Source organism: Hippoglossus hippoglossus, chromosome 16 (genome assembly GCF_009819705.1).
Source record: "Hippoglossus hippoglossus isolate fHipHip1 chromosome 16, fHipHip1.pri, whole genome shotgun sequence".
Classification (NCBI taxonomy): Eukaryota; Metazoa; Chordata; class Actinopteri; order Pleuronectiformes; family Pleuronectidae; genus Hippoglossus; species Hippoglossus hippoglossus.
The window spans coordinates 23,334,848-23,354,470 of record NC_047166.1 but is presented as its reverse complement, the minus strand read 5'-3'; the positions used below and the strand labels follow the sequence as shown (position 1 = coordinate 23,354,470).

At 41.0% G+C, this 19,623-nt stretch overlaps 1 protein-coding gene across 10 annotated transcripts in view; it reads left to right on the top strand.

Moving 5' to 3' along the window:
* Positions 1–19,623, top strand: part of plecb (plectin b) — a 130,545-nt gene that overhangs the window by 32,261 nt on the left and 78,661 nt on the right. For 2 of the 10 annotated variants that reach the window (XM_034611711.1, XM_034611707.1), the window contains exon 1: positions 3,575–3,761. The exons of 6 other annotated variants lie outside the window; for them this stretch is intronic. In XM_034611711.1, coding sequence (XP_034467602.1) covers positions 3,716–3,761 — 46 coding nt within the window. In that variant the 5' untranslated portion in view covers positions 3,575–3,715. Of the gene's footprint in view, positions 1–3,574; positions 3,762–13,492; positions 13,645–19,623 lie in introns of those variants that run through there. 2 more of the 10 variants (XM_034611712.1, XM_034611710.1) reach the window with 1 other exon arrangement.

Below are 19,623 nucleotides of genomic sequence, written 5' to 3'. Positions count from 1 at the left end.
TGTAACCATATGAGCAGCTGCAGGTCTGTTAAATGTTTGAAACGGATACCAGGGGAAAATGTGTGCACGTTCCAAATGTTAGGTGCAGGGCAGAAGTTAAATTAGGACAATATATAATATTCTGCTGCATGTGTTGCCAAATATGTTTATGGCCATGTTACCATGTAACCCTATTCCTTTAAGCAATGACACTACTCCAGTCTATCTAATGAATCTGCATCAAATGCAGACAATCTGTAGAAATACGATCAAAACCTGCCACCCAACCTGCATTTGGCTCCACATCAGATACAGCTTACTCACAGGTTTTTTAGTGCTTGCAGCAATTAAGTCTCTCTATTAGATTTCCATCCCTCCCTTTGCTCCTGCAATTAGAGGCGTTATCTGTGATTGCATGTGCAGCTACAGGCCATGTTTTAAGGTGTGTGGTGTTTGCAAATCTGCCACAGCACGACAGAAATGGTTAATCACTGAGCGAATAAACTGGAGGCTTGTCAGCAACACACACTGCTCATTTCTTGATCTGATAAGAGACCTGATAAGTCTTTAATTTATATTTAGAACAAACACGCTGCAGCTTAACAGTTCACAGTTCTTATCAAACGTGTTGCTAACAGTACTGGCAGGGAGGTAATGTTGAGCCTTATGTAGCATGTCAAGAGCATGAAAGTGTGATCATGCAGATTTATCCAGGTCATTAAATATAATTGAAACAAATTATCACGTCATTCCTGCATTGTTCATATTTTTTTTATTTTTGTATTCATTGATAAAAATAGTTATTGTTGATTTTTCCATAGTTTTCTATTTCATTGGTTACGTTTTTGTTTAGGCTGTAGTATATGTTGTTAATTCATAAATTTGGTTTCTATTTAATGCATAATTGAGTTATTTCTGCTCATCTTCAAAGCACAGAAGAAACAACATTCACATTGATGAGTGTTGAAAGTACTTGTGCTGCTGATTCTTAATAACAAATTTAGTATAAACATCCCTTTACTCCATTGTCTGGTTAGAAAGTGTCGCTAATGGAACATGTCACAGTGACAAGGAATGGAAAGAGAAAGATGGGCGCACATCCAGTTGGCCACTGATGTCAGGCATAGCGAGCTGTAACAAAACTTAACACACACACAAAAACAGTCCGCAGGGTGAACTCAGAGACGGCTGCTGCATCTACTTCCAAAAGCCTTTCATCGAAACCTCCTTCTCAAAAGCACACACAGGCTTACAGTATACACACACACACACACACACACACACACACACACACACACACACACACACACACACACACACACACACACACACACACACACATGATTGAATTGCAGAACAGCTAGACTTCCATTTTGCCTGCTGCCAAAAAAGCTCCCAGTCGTTTCCTCCAGACGTCCTTCATTATGTACAAGAGGCCATACGAGCGATGAATCAAATAATAGCTCTGCTGTAAGACTCCCTGCTGTCTGAGCCGAGACGGTGGCTAACAGATTATTAGTGGAAGCATTGATTTGCCATCATGTATTGTGTTCCATTTTGATTTGGTACAGTTTAATTCATTTCCTGTGGCTTTACTGCAGCCTGTGCTTCAAGGTCCAAGCAGGGCTTCCATGGTGATGATGAGGAATGATGTGAATGTTCACCGTTTAATTCTTCCAGACACTCAGTACAAAGGAACTAATTTATTTACTATGGACAGTTTGGAATTTGCTCACTAGAGGCAATGATTGTTGGAGTTTGTCTCAGTTTCAAAAGCTTGTCAGAGGATTTTAAGAAAACCATGCTTTGACTGTTTTACATTGGGGTGAAGTAGCTGCAGGAAGTTTGTGTTTGAGCCACAGAGACTCTCAGCTGAGGGGATTTTAAGATGTTTGCTATAGTTCTACATTTTTCTTGTTCCTCTGTTTTCCTCAGCATCGTGATAGTTAACAGTGCCCCTCAGCTGATCTGAGCTTTTCAGAATATGTTGGATCATTGTTTTTATCTTGGGCAAGCTACTTTGGTTTAATCATCCTCCCTTCTAGCCCCACCTATTCTCAGAAAAAAATCTATAATAAACAAACTGTATACTAGCAGCACCAGATGGCTGACAGGCAGAGTTAGCAATTGACAGGTGCACATAGTGGAGCAGTTTTCAGATAATGAACCAGATATTTCCCTCGCAGAAGGTGGAGAACAAAACAAAGCAAGAAGTGTTGCGACCATTTAACTTAAATTCATGAGGCCGCCTGTAAAATGCTTCGTGGGTTTGTGAAACCACAATTTCACATTTTCACGTTTGTCATATATCAACTATTAGGTGATAATATGTCAATCCTGTGTTTATAACTTATTTCAGTGTTCAGTTCAGTGTTGGAACGTTCAGATAAACTGTGTCATCGTATGATGTCACACAAGGATGGGTCATCCTGGAGATCATAGATAAACTACATATTTATTTGTTTAAATATTGTTTCTTGTTTTTCTGCTGATGTAAAGTTACATATTACTGGGACAAAAATATTATATTTATGTATATGTACAGTAATACAAGGAAATTGTAGTGCACTAAATTATGTTTTCAACGAATCGCCCTATGTCTCTTTGCACCATAATCTTTACATGCATAGGACTGACTATAATTTTGAGCATCATTCAAAACCCCTGCTGGATATCTTTTGTATTATAGCTGCAACGTCTTGTTTTATCTCTTACTACTGGGACTAAAAATATCATTATGTGATTATGTGGTCATATCTTCACAGCTGGTAAACATGTAATTAGCATTAAGCAAGTTTGGTTAGGACTTAGAGAGAGAGAGAGAGAGAGAGAGTTGTTGTATCTCTCCATATGTTTGTGGTTGGTCTGTTTGAGCAGGAGGCTCATCCTGGAAAATAATAGCAGGGTGTGGTCTGACTGAACACACCCACACACACGCATGCATGCATGCGCACGAACACACACACACACACACACACACTCTGTAAGGTCTATGCCCTAGGTCTATGCTCAAAATGGTCCTCACAAATATATAAGTATAAGTGCGCGCGCACACACACACACACACACACACACACACACACACACACACACACACACACACACACACACACACACACACACTCTTTTCTGCTGTCTTTTGCTCAACTAATCAATAAATCTTGCTTCCACCCACTGCTTTCTATTTAACTGTATCTTCTACAAACTCCTTCCTAATTGACAGCTAATCCACTCTTACTCTCTGTTGTGATTGGCTGGTTTGTGGAAAAGCAGGTAGATGTTTGACTTAATGATTGGCTGAGTTCAAGGTGCAGTGACAGACTGAGAATCCTGTTTTTTGTGAAAGAGGAGGTGGAGGAAGAAGAGGAGGGGACAAGGGAGGAGCTTTGCACTGAGTAAATTCCGGCACACAAAATGTTTGTGTGTGTGTGGTTGTGTGACAGACAGTGTTTCACAGCGTGTCACAGTAAGTGTGTGTGTGTTTGTACACATGGTGTATGACAGGGACCAAAACAGAGCAGCAGCGTCCTGCTCAGCAGACCTGCAGTGGCAGAGACAGGACGAAACAGGGACAGAAAAGACTTTGATTGGCTAAAAGTTCAAACACAGGGATCAGCTCAGAGAGAGCATCAGCTCTGTCATCAGCTGTGCCAGACAGGAAGGACACTTCTGAATCCTCATCAATACTTACAGCATTCACTGACATCATTCTTCACAAGGAGGCCAGAAAGACACAATGGACAGCTGCAGGTCAATCCAACAAGAGATAACTTCTCTGAAAGGTATTTCATTCCTGATTTTAATTCACAGAATTACAGAGTTGTGTTTGGATTTACATGAAAAAGACTCAGGCCGGACACTAAAGATTGAGGGTGGATATTCCATTGTGTTATTGGCAGACAGGGAGGGGTGTCTGACTCTGCTATTGTTTGAGAAGCAGCGGAAGCTTCAGATAACTCAGCTTCTGTATTATATTTCAAAATGGGACTTTTCTAAAGCGTATAGCCACTGTAGATAAAAGCGGAGAGGGAGGGTGCTCCTCTCATCTACATGCTGGATTTCTCTCCCCTACTTCTGAGCTGTTGTCAAAGAACATTGTGTCACTGTCTGTCACCAGAGACGAATACTGAGTAGGACTGAAACTCCCACTTTTTGACTGATGTGCGCTCTGACCTCATATTTGCCATGCAAACCCTCAATGCAAAGCTGAACATCAGCTTGCCTCAGCTGTAGTTAGTGGTGAAATAAGGGGCAGCTCTACTGTGTGTGTGTGTGCGTGTGTGTGCACGTGTGTGACAGGTGGTTTGAATTGTAGCACAAAGTTTTCACATAAAATAGGGGAAAAGATGGAATGACTGACAACAAAGATGTCTACATATTTGTTCTCTGTTGTATATCCCTGCATGTTCCAATAGTTGCATCTCTTCAGCATGTGACCCATCAGGTTTGACCTCTCAGAACAAGTTATGCACGCGTGCCGTTCCAGTTTCTGTTGTCAGACTCTCGATGAGTGACCTGCCTCTACCTGGAGGCAGCTTTAAACTGATAGTAATGATGATGACGGGTGATGAAGAAAACGATAAGATGGCCATTGTTTCTAAACAGTGTTAGTAAAGTCTAATAGGTGTAACTGGTATGTGCTGGTGGCATATTTCTCAGCAGCCTCTAAACAAGCAGACAGACGTGTGTGTGTATACATTCCAAGATTACACAACAGTAGTCAAATGTGCAATATTTGCAGAACCATATACAGTGTGTCGAAGGCCTTCAGGCAACTATTACGAGCTCTGCAGGAAGATAAAAAAAAGCATTGGAGTAAAAATCCAAGGAGTTAGCATTGGAGTAAGAATCTAATACAGCCCCACAAGACTCAGAAATGAAGTCACCAAAAAGGTCCAAGACCAGACAAAATGTGATCTGATGGTGAGATGATGCCACTCCCCAACCTTATAGGGTGGAGACGGGTGGTGGTCGGGTAGAATGATGGCGTAGGGCTGTGGTGGTCACATTGATTTTCTTGATAAATGAACACCACGCTGACTCAACACTCAGACCCCAGCCATCCAGCACCCACTTGTTTTTCCCAGGAAGTGAGCTCATGCTTGATTTAGAATCACATGATTAATCATAGTGGGAGAAGCTGGGTGGTATTTATGATCAGAACGTTAGAAATGATCACATGAATCAAACGTCTCAGGTTCATCAGTGTCACAGCGTGAACCTTCACATAATTACAGCTGTGTCACTGTCTGCGTTTTGGTTTTTCTAGAGACGTGTGTGTGTGAGTCTTCACACAGTTACACTAATAGGAAACCATTTATTGGATCTCACCAATGTGTGAAAGTCAGACAAGGAATTTGAGCGACATATGTAGATAGCACTTCAGAGTTTGATGCTCACCCATCAGATCTTTTAAATTGTATTGTCATCGGTTTATGCGTTACAGGCCAGTTCATGTACAGTATCATGAAGGCATCAGATTTACAGTGTCTCTGTGTCACTCCATTTCCTCCCTTGATTTCATTCTCCCTTACACTCCTTGAGGGAAGCCATGTAAAACCCCACAGGACCTCCTCTGTTGGACCTCCTAACCGATATCCACAGACAGCTCCTGTTTGCATTGGGAGCATCCAACTGTCACACTGCACCTGACCTGTGGCAAATATAGTTTAACAGACAGCTTTTGTGGAGGTGAGGAAAAGATTGGAGACCCTGTCTGTTTTTCTCAGTCAAGTGGATTTGATGTCGATGTTTCAGGAATCCTCTAATGTCGCTCAAGCAGAGGTGAGGAATTCAATCCCATAATACATGACCTGTAACTAGTGTAAAAGTGAAAATACCCCCAAAGAAACGTGAAAAAAGTACATAAGCACAGTATTGAAGTAAATGTACTTTGTTACATCTCATTATTGATTCCCACTAGTCTCTTGATCGTAAAGATAAATAGGCGTCATTGCTAAATAAGAGCAATGTCACTGTCAAAAACCTTTATACATTTTCTGCCTTTCAATCTAAAACTGTGACACAGTCGAGTTAGGAACAGGGTGAGGTCTTCGAGTGTGTGCAACTTCCTCTCTTCTCTTGAATTAAATCATTTTCATGATGCAGGAGATGCTGTTTGATTTGTAAATGTGCCTCTGGTGCATTTATTTGGAAAATAAATGAAATTCTCTCAACACATTTGTCAGCTTGCAGAAACACCACAGCTTGAGATAAAGCCTAAAATTAGTTTTTCAAATATAATGAGCACCGTGACGGAGTTCAGCGCCTCCCTCCTCTTCCTTTATGCATTCCTGAAAACAATAATAGATTTCTTTCTGTATGCGGTAATGGGTTTTCTTTCCCCACTGTCAGTCATGCACACACACAGCTCCCTAATCAGAGTAACAGGGAATTCCCTGACCTGTGATTCGAGGAGTTATGGCTCACACAGACCCTTTGCTTGTCTTCCTGCCTTCACTTCCCCTGTTTCTGTGCCACCGTAACCCCGTTTCCCACATGAAGAGCACTCTTACGTACACTCGGCTTCCTTCTCGTCATACTCTGCTGTACCTCTGTTTCCTGACCAGGATAATCCATGGCAAAGGTGACACACTGTGCTATTTATCAACTCTGGAGTGATGCAAGTTAAACAGAGGACAGGTAGTCCAGGTTATTGCATTCTCAGTAAATGTCAACCACATTTGCATTTGGATGTTTTCACAACCAAAACAATCTTGTGCCCGTTCACCTCAAACCTTTGAGAGAAGAATTGAGATGTGTGCTGGGGTTTTTCACACCATCCTTGCATTGATGCTGTTTACGTCTCACGATTAAACTGAAAAAGAAAAGTCATATGAAATCTGGTAGACGATAGAAGATATTATGCTGCGGTAATCGCATGTTGCTGTGTCAACTTTTACAGGTCACTGTTTGAAGTGTCTGTCTGCGCTGCCGTCATGGTGCATTCATGTGAATGATGAGCAGTGCCAGTGACAAACTGGCTGCTCCCATTATCACCAGTTTGCTGATTACAGGGGGAACACTGTTTGCATTCAGGACAGTTTGAGGCCTGCGTTTGCTGCCAGACATAAGGAGGCGCCACAGTTTGGGATATTGAAGAATGCGTTACTCATTTTTACAACAGAGTGAGAGGTACTACCTGCTCGCTGTGTGTTTGCTTTGCAATGTGGCACCTCACAGGGCTGTGAGCTGTGTGTCTGTATATGAGAGGGAGAGAAAAGCCTGTGGAAATATGTGTAACCATTACTGAAGTGAACACACGCCTGTGTACTTGTGTGTGTGTTTTGTTAGAGAGGACTTTCATGTGAATGTACAGAATCATGTCATTGCACTGGGCAGTTATTTTCCATCCAGTCATCAAGTTCTGCTCGTCATTGGATCACGAGACAGTGTAATGCCTTTTGAATGAGATCTCATAGGTTTGGACAAGTGTTTCATTTTCACATAACCTATCCTGATTCAAGATGACCATGATTGAAAAGAGCTGCAAGCCACTTCTCTGAAAAAATACATTCTTACCTCCGCCAAGGAGGTTACGTTTTCTTCTGCGTTTGTCTGTCTGTCTGTTAGGTAACAAGATTATGCAAGAACTGCTGGACGGATTGAGACAGGGCACTGTGCAACATTTTCATTGATTACTCAGAGAATAAATTGTGGATCTTGATGAAAGATCCACAACCTGGTGGAGATACAGTATTCTCTCTCTGTGTGCCCTCCCAGTCTTTCTTCTCAGATAGCTTTCATTTCTATTACAGCCATGAAGAGGTCAAGCCCGAATCTCAGGCTGTTAACTACTAGTTTACTCTACAAAATATGAGACATACTAAACAATGAACCACACTAGTTACTGAAACTTGAAGGGATCAAATTGTGTTTTACTTTGTCTGATCAATAATCAGAAATCCCAGACCAACGACAGAGATATAACAAATCCTGACAGTTTCAGCCACAAAATCTAACCAGCACGTATTTGCTAATTTTATTGATAAATTAATTGCGCAATTGGCAGAAGAAATGATCTGGATTATTCCCTTTTCTGTCCAGCAGCAATTTATTTGGTCAGTGTGAAGGTATTGCTCGTTTTTTTTTCTGTTAAAATCTCTTTCTATCCTCAGTCGTTATCACTCACATTAGTATGAATGTGATTGGTAGCTGGTAGCCAAACAGCTGGTGAAGACATGAATGATGTATAATGCTGATCTGCTCATCTATTACTTTGCTTTCAGTCTTAATTAACATCATCAATCATTTACTCTAACTTACTTTCACGTGTGTTGGCAGAACAGTGTCCTCTTCCTGTTGCAACACAACAACTGAAGCATTAACACAAAAGTGTAGGGTGAGGATCTATAGATGTTGCCAATATTCTCCTCACTGACTTTGTATGTTTATAGTAACAGTCTCTTAACAAAGTGAATGCTGTGGTAATTCAATAGCCTGCAGAGAACATATTTAAGCTCTATGACTTTCACTGAATTCCATAGCAACTTTTTATAACTTTATTATTTTACTGTATATCCTTGCTCCTTCAGTTTTAGGGCCAGTGGTCTCTAGTAGTCCGTGGATGACACCATTTCCAGGTACTGTTGGGACATGTACTGCTCGGCTCACTCTCCTGACTGTTTCCTGTAAGTGCTACTATGTTGGATCCATGTCTCGCATCTTGGATTTCACTGAAACAACTGAGGAAACAAAAAGCACAAAGACAGGAAGGAAAAAATAGCAGGAGGTTTTTGAAGACTCGGGGAGTTGTAGTTGCCTTAACGGAAAATGGTGTTCAGGCATAAAACCTTTGCTGCAGTGCTGCCACATTCATTTGGATTATAATGGATGTTTGCTTGTTGAGTATTGCAGTAATGCAACTGTGATCTGAGACAGCTGGCTGTGAAAAAGGCCAAAAAAGGGAACAAACGGTCAGAAAGAAGCTGCATGTGAGGAATGAGATGAGACTCATGACTCAAGTTTACAAAAGGACAAGATTAAAATTTGGGAGGACAGTTTATGAGTCTCTGCAGCTTTGCTAAGAACTTCTCCTTGTGGACTCTTGAGCTTGAACTTGAAGTTGAAGGAATGATCGGCAGCAGGGCTCTTGAACTTGGAGTGTGTAGTCCTTTTACAGGTCATCCGTGTGTGCTTTTCTCCAGTCTGCATTCATGGGAAAATCCAACCCAGTTACATTTTCCCATGTCCCAGACTTTAGTTTCTTAAATGAGATGTTGAATCCGACAGGAGGTGACTCATTGACTAATCCTCAGAGGCAGTCACTTCTCTGTCTTGGGTTTATTTATTTGGATTTCTTCATCAAAAAGGAAGAACGATCAACAATTGATTTAAAGTATGATAGGTCGCTTAAGTGACCACATACAAATGACTCATTCATTCTGACCACACACTGATTGTTGGCTACTTAAGAATAACAAGTTAAAGGGTAGTTCAGAGAAAAAAGAAAATTCACTCATTATCTCCTCATCACTATGCGGATGGAGGGGTTAGTGAAGTGTTTGAGTGAACAAAACACTTTCAGTGTTTTAAGGGGTAAACCAAAGTCAAATCCAATACAACTGAAGTAACTGGTGACCAATTTTTCAAACGTAAAAAACGACAGAAACAAAACATAACATTCCTCCACACTGCTGCTGTGGTGTCATCCTAGTGTCCGCAAGTTGTCAAAATAATGAATATAAATTCAAAGTGATATTTGCTCTGTGGCATATGTTTCTTTATGACTACATACATTGCCTGTGTACTATATACATGAGTGGGTGGGGTCTGTGGAGAGAATGTGTCCAGGGCCCCTGGTCCTAATGATCTATCCATGGTTATATGTCTTTGCAAATAATGATCTGATGGCAAACATCTTAAGAGAATGGACACAGAGATGTGCTACTTGTGGATAGGTTAATGCAATGGAATGCCTTGTGCTGGCATTCTTTTTTCGGATTTACCGTCCGTCCCGTATATGTCCATCCTGTGTATGTCCGTGCCGTCCTTCCATCCCTCCCATTCTCGTGATCACATTACCTCAAGAATGCTTTGCTGGTACAAACACTCAGATTTAAGGATGAACTATAGATTTTGGTGGTCAAAGGTCACAGTGACCTTATATGAGTCTGGACATTTTTTTTGATGTCTACAGAAACAGCAGTGGTTGGCGGAGGCTTACTGATGTTGTGTGTTATTTCTAGTTTATTCCTGCTACTGGTGTGATGAGCACTAAAAGACCAGCATGGACCCAAATAGTTTCTTTGAACCCTGATAGTTTAGACTTTCAGTGATTTCTTTAGTGGATTTATTACTTGTGTAAATGTTTGTTATGTTGTAAATCAGAACCATGAGGAAAAGGTACTTTGCACTGATGTGGAGAAGGTCATTGAATCAACTCAATGAGTTTGAATAAATGAATGTGCACAGGTTTCAGGCAGAGAATGTTCCACAGGCATTCAGGACTGTTTGCAGTTTAGCTCTTTAACAGAAACAGAAGTGATCGACTCTTCAATGAAGTGAGGAAATGCTGAATTTAATTATCCCAAATGCAACAACTCGAAAAACACTGACATCAAACTAACTGGAATCTTTTGTTTAAAAGGGCCAGTAGCCAAACTAAAGCCAATGCTCACTATCACCAGCTATGAAGCGGATTTTCTCCCCCGTTTATTCGATTTTTGCCCTATTTGCTGAAAATGAAATGGTTACTTTTAGGAAACTATGGTGTCACATAAAAATTGGTCAACTTTATTTATAAGACTCAATACAATGGAAGGAAGGCTTTGCAGTAATCAAGTCGTGCAGAGATCAAGGGATTTAAAACAATCTTCAGGTCGTTAATAGAGAGGAAGGGACTTTTAATAGCATCTGATTCATCAGCATTTACTGTATCTACCTCCACCCACACCAGTCATCAGGGTGAATTGAGTTACTATCACCTACTCTTTTTTTTTAATGTGACCAGTCTGACATTAGATGTTTGCAATGTTTCGTTTTGAGATAAAAAATGTTGATCTGCACAGGAGGATATTATGATTATCATCAAACGGAGGAGGTGCTTCTGTGTGGTCTGCGGTTATTGTTTCCATGTCCATTCTTTCCAAACATTTCTTTGTATTTAACCATGTGGGAATTCTAACACATTCCTCAGCTATTTATAATGTGTCAGGCTTGTTACAGCTGAGGTTTATCAGCACTGAATCCAGAATCTCTCTGAGACATTAAACTGTATAATTGGTCAGTTTCATTTTATGCTAAAGTGTTTTTCTGTCGTTGGAACATCAGCTCTTTGTCACTGACACATCTGGTTTCACACCCCCCTCCACAATGCCTTTAAGCAATTTGTTCACAATTCAGGACATTCCTTATCCTTGCAGCCTTGCTGGAAAATGCATCATGTGTAGTTTCCCCTCTCTGTTGTTGAACTATTTTTGGTGAGAGTGACGCCCAGGGGAAAGACCTCGCATTAAAGTAGGAGCAGCTTGGATTTCACTTAGTGTCTCCCTCATGGAAAACGTGACCAAACAGAAGTCAAGGAGCCCAGTGGCTCGTATTGACTGCGGTCAAAAGGTGAAAATCTGGGTGTCAGCTTGTGGCTTTGGGTGCAGAGTGTCCATCAGGTTCACATAGGCAGTGGGGGGTGTGGATGATTGTTTTTATTTATCAAGTTATCAGACACTTCAAGTGGTAGCTAAGGAGGCTCAATACCGAGTTTCTTAAACCTGTATGAACTGTATTTGTTCGGCCACTTGGGGGCAGCACCACAAGCTGACGGTGACATTAGTGTCAGTGTAGTGTAGAAAGATTCAAAGAACAGGTTGAGATTAAAGAGCGAACAGTGCAATGTAATGGGGAAAAAAAAAAGGATTAAAAGATCTGATGGAAAACATTTGGAGCTCTGACTCTTCATTTTCAGCCTGGCTCTAGGGACGTGCTTACAAGTTAATGGACCTGACACACATTTACCTGTTATACTGTACAGTATTTGAAACATACATGGAAATGTACTCAAGGTGCTTGCAGTGCCATATACGAAGAATGGAAAATTCAGGAAGTTTCTCAATATGTGAGGAAACATTCAGACAGAAATCAAACGAGACACTCTTGTGCATAGTTTGAGTTTCTGAGGCTAAAAGTCCCAGATTTAAAGATGATCAAAGTTCATGATAGAAAAAAATAAGAAATATAATCTTGTTGGAGATAGGTATTAATAGAATAGATTTTTAAATGATCAAATATCACAGTGTTGCCTCATGGTGATTCCTTAGTGATATCAACACAAAACAAAATATCTGACACTATTTACACAAGACTGATTGTTAAAGGAAATAATTTAGAGATGATGACTTTCATGCTGTGTCTGTGCTGTAATGTTGTTTTTGTTTTAAAAGCAGGATTAGTGGGTCGATCAGACTCAGAGAAGACAAATAAAGGCATCATCATTTTAGTTTCAGTGTCCAGTTTACCTAGGACCTCTCCTTACACAGCTATTTGACCAGAGTTCACTTGTATCCATATTTTTTTTTAATTCTGCCATTTACCATATTTACAGAACGTAACTGAATCTTTATCCTCAGGATCCATTTGCACTTCTCTCCCCTGGGTCTACTTGAAATCTCCAGGTTGGGTTAATGTGTGTTGTGCTGTGCTGCAATTTAAGACTATACGTTAATCATTAACCCTTTTTTAATGGAGCTCAGTTAAACACCCGCCTAGTGGGAGTATTTACACATCCCACAGGATATAACTGACTGTGCATTGTGAGACTTTTAGAAACTTGAATGTCTCCACCTGCACTGATGTAAACCTCACAAGCCTGATGATGAATTTCAGAGTTTAATGGGCTGATTACACACATATAGAAAACTGTTTCACCACGCAGACACACCCACCCAATTTTTACAGTAATCCCCAACTCATACATTCTGGCTGTGTCAGCACAAAGACTCGCTCAGACGACAGAAGTGGCCCCAGTCCAGTGCAGCCCTCTTCCTCTGTGGGACTCTTTTCTCACTAAAGACTGCTGTCTCTGTTGAATTTGTCACCCAGACTTTTTTTGTTTTGTTCTGCAGAACAAGAGACTCTTGGTTCGTTTCTCTGACACAATCTCACGATACACTGGACCTTGAACATGCCTTTTTTTCTCCTTCCACTTGAAGCTGCATGAAACCCTCACATTTAGCCTCATGAATAATCTAATGTGACTGTAATTATCAAGTATTTTTAATCTCATGTTTCACAGCAGCAAAGACACAAAGAGATTTTGCAGGATTGCATTTGATCCTTTCACTCATGTTCTTTGTGTCGGTTCAACTCTACCCTTGTTTGCTTTTGTTGCTGCTCAGAAATTTTAGCTCTTTTTCAAACACTACAATGCTACACACACACACACACACACATACACACATTAACAGAGGTATTATTATTATGAAGGGCGGCTCTGACCTGTGAAAAAGAAGGAGGAGTGGGGGGGACTTGTAATTCTGTTGATCTACACAGTGTGACGTGTTTGAAAGGGAGAGAGCGGAGAAGGAACACAGATAGGGAGAGAAAGTCAAAGATCCGGCGAGACGCACTGATATCAAACAAAGAGAGAGAGTTAGTGACTGTGGCCGTTTGGACTTGGTCGGTGGACGTAGCTGTAAATGTTCAGCATGGACTCCTTCAGCTCGAGCAAAGGTAAGACACACTCGCTGTGCATAACTGAACAGAAGTGCAGCTGAAAAGGAGAGAAAGGGGACAGGTGGCCGAGCTGAGGTAAAGTGATACAGGTGGAGAGCAGGCGGGGGGGGACATTACTGAGGGTGTGGCTGCACATGGGTCAAACTCCTCACACGGCAGCAAACACATGATTCAGTATTCACAGGATTCCGAGTCTGTCGGCGCCTGTCAGGAGACTGAAGTTGTCAGTTGTCAGATTTCAGAGACTGAAGGATAGTTATACTTTTAATGTTTCTGATTTCACTCAACTACTGCAGCTGATGTTGCAAATCAGAGAGCGTGACAGTTTTATGTGGCAACACTGGATTTACAGGATTTTTTGCTGAACCTCAATTTGGTATTTACATTACTGCTCCAGCCTGAAACAGACAAAACTACTTATTTTCTATTTATCTGCTTTTGTTTTGTTTTATTTATTATTTATTTTACAATTAGCATCAGAACATAAAACCATATATACAATTTGTACTAATGTAGTTAATCAAATGCACAAGTAATATTTGCATATGGATTGTGCAGAATATTCGGGGGGGAGCGTTTTGACTTTGATGGATACAGTAGATAGATGCATCAGAACCCAACCAATATGGTGATATATTGATATTAGCTGAACACAGCTTTATCAGTACAGGCGTAAAAAGAAATGTGTTGAAACGGTGTCATGACTGTCCACCATCGTGCTCCCCAGTTCATTACTACAACTAAACAAATATGAGTTGTATAAAGTCAATTAATATCATCAAATATCTGTATTGGCCTAAAAACATCCTGTATTTGTTGCTTCACATACATTAACTAGTGTTCTGTCTGATAGGGATTATTTTGGTTGTAATTTACAGAATAAATGCAGCCTAATGTGTATTGGAATTTGACACCGTTAGGTCATCCAGCAGTTATGAAGCGATGAATACATCAAGATGAATATGTGCACAGCCTGAGGGGATGAATCTGAATCTTTGTCTGTCCAGTCAGAGAGAAAGAGGGATTTCCCTGCTTGGATTTCAGCCACTTCTTGTTGGATGTAGGGTCCAAAGAAGAAAGTGTGTGATGAAGCAAAAACATTTTATTTTAGTTTATGAAGTTTATGAAACTTGAAATAAACATTTTATATTTTTCTGTATCTTGGCAATATCATCTTATGTGTGCATTTACTTCACTATTTCCTCAACATAATCAAGCAATTAATAGCTAATTAAAAAAAATTATAAGGTGCAGTTCTAAATATGATTTAGTTAAAAGAAAATCTAAATCAGTGTAAATATGCAGTACATACGATACACTGTATGTTTAACTTAACACCATGTTTGGTACTATGGATAAGACGTATTTCCTGTCAATCAAAATCAATGTTAAAACCCTAATGAAGAGCCCTAATGTGAATTAAGCAGTTGTGCTTAATTGTGTCCTTCACAGCAGTGGTTCTCAAATGGGGGTCCGCAGACTCCCGGGGGTCTGTGAAAAGTTTGCAGAGTCTGGGAACCAGTAACTTTCCTTTATAGCACCTGTAAGAAACTTTGTAGTCATCATGTGTTTCTCATTGAATCAATGTGTCGTCCATATTCTGGAGCCTGTTTGCTTTTCTTGTCTGTACTCGCAGGGAACACACAACAACATGTTTTAAAGCTGGTAATGATTGTGTTCAACATAATAGAGGCGACTGCAGCTTTATTGTCCTCATACCAATCCTCAAAACATGTTATTTTCCTAGAGTTGTCTGGAGTTTGTTTCATTCTTTTCAAGGAGAGGTGACAGCTGAAGTTGTAACTAAACCCACTGTATCAGCAGTGAATGAAAGATTTTACATGAGCGCGGATTACCCACTGGGATCCGTGGGAATTGAAAGGTTCCTTTCGAGGACCCAAAACATTGATTCACATATGAACATACACAATATACACACACAAACAGCCACAGCCTTTATGTAAAGCCCGTGAATTCATTGTAACAGTTCATGTTTAGCACGTACAGTCCCACAGGTACTGTCAGAGCTACAGATGTAGATGAACAGATGATGAGTCAGGGTCACAGGTGTTGGGTTTTCTCCACATACTGAATATAAAGATTGACGTAGATTCCGGGTCCGGAGGGTGAAGCCAATGCTGGAAACCTGTATTCTCTCGAATGACCAGCAGAGGGTGACTGTTTGCTAAAAGAAGTCAGTTTCTATAGGGAAAAGGACCCTGCTTCTCACTTGATATAACATCAGTAAACTTTTCCTACGCTCTCAATCACTGGTCGGTATGCATTGGGGCATGATTAATTTGCGATTGACTAGTATGGCCCAGTGGGTGCCGGTCACAGGTGTAGGTGTGTGTGCAGTGTCATCGAGCTCTGATTCAAGCTCAACCCTCACTCCTCCAAATATGGTTACTTCCAGTTCCAAATTTCCACAATGGCGCTGGACAAAACGCTGAATCCGAAGTTTTAAACCGATGAGTGACGTCACTGTGGGTTGCCACTAAAGCTGTTTTCAGACATGCACTGTATTCCAGAAATGTTCCAGAAAAATGTCTATAGTAAAGTGTTCGGAAAGTGTTAGAGTAGGTTCATGTGAGAATACAGCAGGATAATATCCAGTGAGAGAGTGGACGCTGACGAGTGGCCCTTTTGGTGATAAGGGCCAATGTCAATGTGCTGTAAACCAAAATCTGTGATTTCCACAGCAGAATTTATACCTGAACCCTCTGGAAATGTTCCTGCTGGTGTGAACTTGTCTGACCCCTAGAATCTCCTGGTGCGTTCTTCATATGTGAAAAGAAAACTCAACAAAATGTCAAGACCCAATTTTCCAGACATTTTCTGCAACCCCCATGTCACAAAATTCCATCTGTGCCAAGTGTCTATTCTGTAGTTGTAGCATGAACCAGGGTTGAACAGAATAAAGTGAATAAGAGCATCAATTAAAGAAAATCGGATATCAATAATCATTCAGTTCCAGACATAACCACTTTACTGTATATGATGCACTTCTTGTTGTTGTACTGACAGAGAGGGTTCAGCACCACTGGTCTCTTAATGCTGCATCACAGATGAATTCATTCTGCAGAGGTGTAACTCTGCAGTAAATGGATACTGACTGTGTTCACTTGGTCCTGAGCAGATTTACTGTCTTGTCGTCGCTCACTGCTCCCTAACTTGCCTCTTTATGCTCTGTATCAGCAGCCTGAGCAGTATATTACTCTCCGCTCAGTGTGAGGCCTCCGAGCTGCTGACTCTCAGTCCAGAGCCCACAGAGGAGGAATTTTTCCCTCACTCAAAGACGCTCTTTTCCCCTGTCACACTCTGGGATTACCGAGAGAAAACGTTCCCACTGAGCTTCCATCAGGCTGCAGCACGACTCAAAGACCTCCCACAGAGTGAGAAGTGGTGCTGTAATGTGTGTGTGTGTGTGTTTTTCTAAATGTTTGGCTGGTGGAGGTTTGTCTGTCTGGCAGTTACCAGTGCAACTGACACTGGTGCAAATGTGTTAGGGTTGTTGACAGAAGCAGGTTCCAGTCACCAGCTCCTAGTGGGTGGTCAAATATTCTATTGCAGAGTTTGGGCCATGGACTCGTGTTTAGAGCAGGAATGTCAGTGAATCAGTGAGTGATTCTAACAGTGTTGCTGCTTTATGAAATATTTCTGCAGCAGCAGAAACACATATCTTGATCAATCTGCAGCCTCTGAGTTAAGAAGTGTTGCATCAAATCACTGTGCCATTACTCATGGCTGTCCACTGTGTTTACCATTATTACATCACCTCAAATGACACCAGACAGCTACAAAACAAGAAATCCTCACAATATCTATCAGAATGGACTGATAGGACCATAGACTGTAATTAAAGATGGATGACAGTCTGCACTTCCTCCCACTATGCAGAAATAAAACCAACTTATCCTGGATACGAACGCTGCCATTTTGCACATTTGGAGCGAGAGTCTGTACTGCATCGATCCGGGTAGAGATGCTGTAGTGAGCTCCTGTCGATACACCCGCTCGACCAATCATGAGTCAGTCCAGCTGTCAATCAGGATGTCTTTTTTTAGCATCACTAAATTCATTAAAACCAAACTTATTGGAAAAATGAACTCATGCTGTTCATCAGTGTTATAAAAACTACTTTAACTGACAGAAACCATCTGTTTTTCTGCACCTACATGAAACAAATTGCAGGGGCACTTTGAGATGTCCCCAGAATCTGTGTAACTGCTATGGCTTGTCATTGGACAAAATGTTATGACGTCCAATCAGGGCCTTTTCTTGTGGAGTTTGCATGAAGACTCTAAATTGCCCGTAGGTATGAATGTAAATACTCTGCCTCTTGCCCAATGTCAGCCGATTGGCTACAGCCACCTTGTGTGCCAAAAACGATAAGCTGTGTGTATGTGTGTGTTAGGAGGAGGACTCCTATACTAACACTGCATGCAGCTATACGACTGACATGTTCAGAAAACCTTTTTCAGCAGTTTCAGAGAACTGGCTTTTTCCAGAGCTTTCAACCACAGCTCACAGTCTTCATCAGCACTTTTCTCAGTGAGTGAACTTACTAATCAAACTCCATCCCCTGATGAAAATTACATGTGAGATGAGATGAGGCTGAAGGCTCTGAAGTAAATGAACTTGATGAGATGAATCTGTCTAACTACTGTTTCAATGTTTTATTATCATCTATCTACTTCTGTCCGTCCTGGGAGAGGGTTCCCACATTTGTAGTTTCTGTGTTTTTTCCCCTGCTGAAAGGGGTTATGGTAGTTTTTTTCTTGAGGGTTGAGGACATATGGGTCAGATTATTATTATTAATTATTCTTATGATAAAACTGTCCTCATCAAGTTGGAAGATCATGGAACATGGTGACGTTTCCTGGGGAGCTAACAGATAAACTAAAAAACGTGGCCTCAAAAGGAAATACACTTCTGTAAATGATACATTAGAGCTCCCTTTGACACTGAATAGATGGATGTTCCAGGAAGACAGTTATATGGCTAGAAGACAGACTTTCCTTTAAACATACTAGTGTACTTGGAACATCATGTTGTCCTTGACACACCATCCGGCAGCAAACTGTCCGTTCAGGAAATGTGACGATGATGGGATGTTCCAGAGGAGAGTCTGGCTGCCTCCTCTCACATCCTGTTGTTCTGTGTTTAGCCTTATATATTGTTTTAATGTTCACTAGCGTAAAACATGATGATGATGGTGATTCTGGCAGCAGCAGTTTTCACACATCAGCTCTCTGTAGGGCTGCTACAACAAATGCAGACAGTTATTCAAGTGAAACTTGAATAACATAATGTCAGTAACCACTTTAGATTTCTACATACTTGTCCGTTTGGGTGAAGAAGTTTAAGACATGTGGTTGGTGTCCAGTTCTCCAGCTGGATGTTTTCTCGTGGATGTTCAGGAAATTCTTTTTTCCCCTTTTCCTGTGCACCAATTTCTTGCCAGAAACCCTATCTTAACAAGATTTAATGTCATCACAATACATCTGTGCTTTTTAAATAGGACTGGGTCATTGATTAAGTGGGTGGCGTGCAGTGTGTAGCGGAGCAGCAAGGGGTGGGTGGTGTTAACCATGAGTTCTGTATATGTAATAAATACCAAGGTGGTGTTATGTCATCATTGTGAGGAGGACCAGTGCATCTGTGCAGTGTTAGTGACAGGGGGATCTCACAGAAGTGAGGCCGACCAGTGTGTGACTGCGGTGCAAAATAAGCCCTTTCATCCAAGATAGCAGAAGTGACTAAAATGAAACTTCTCATCATGTTGTTGTTGTTAGATTTGACAGCAGTTCTCAAACATTAAGCGTTTACCCGCTGTTGCCTCTCAACAATGAGCAAGAAAAGACTTGCGTAGTAAATTTCTTATGCGTATGTTTCACACTGCGAATGCTTACAATGACGTCTGCAAATACCTGATCTCAGAACAGTGCAAGCCGAGTCAGCATCAGCTTGACA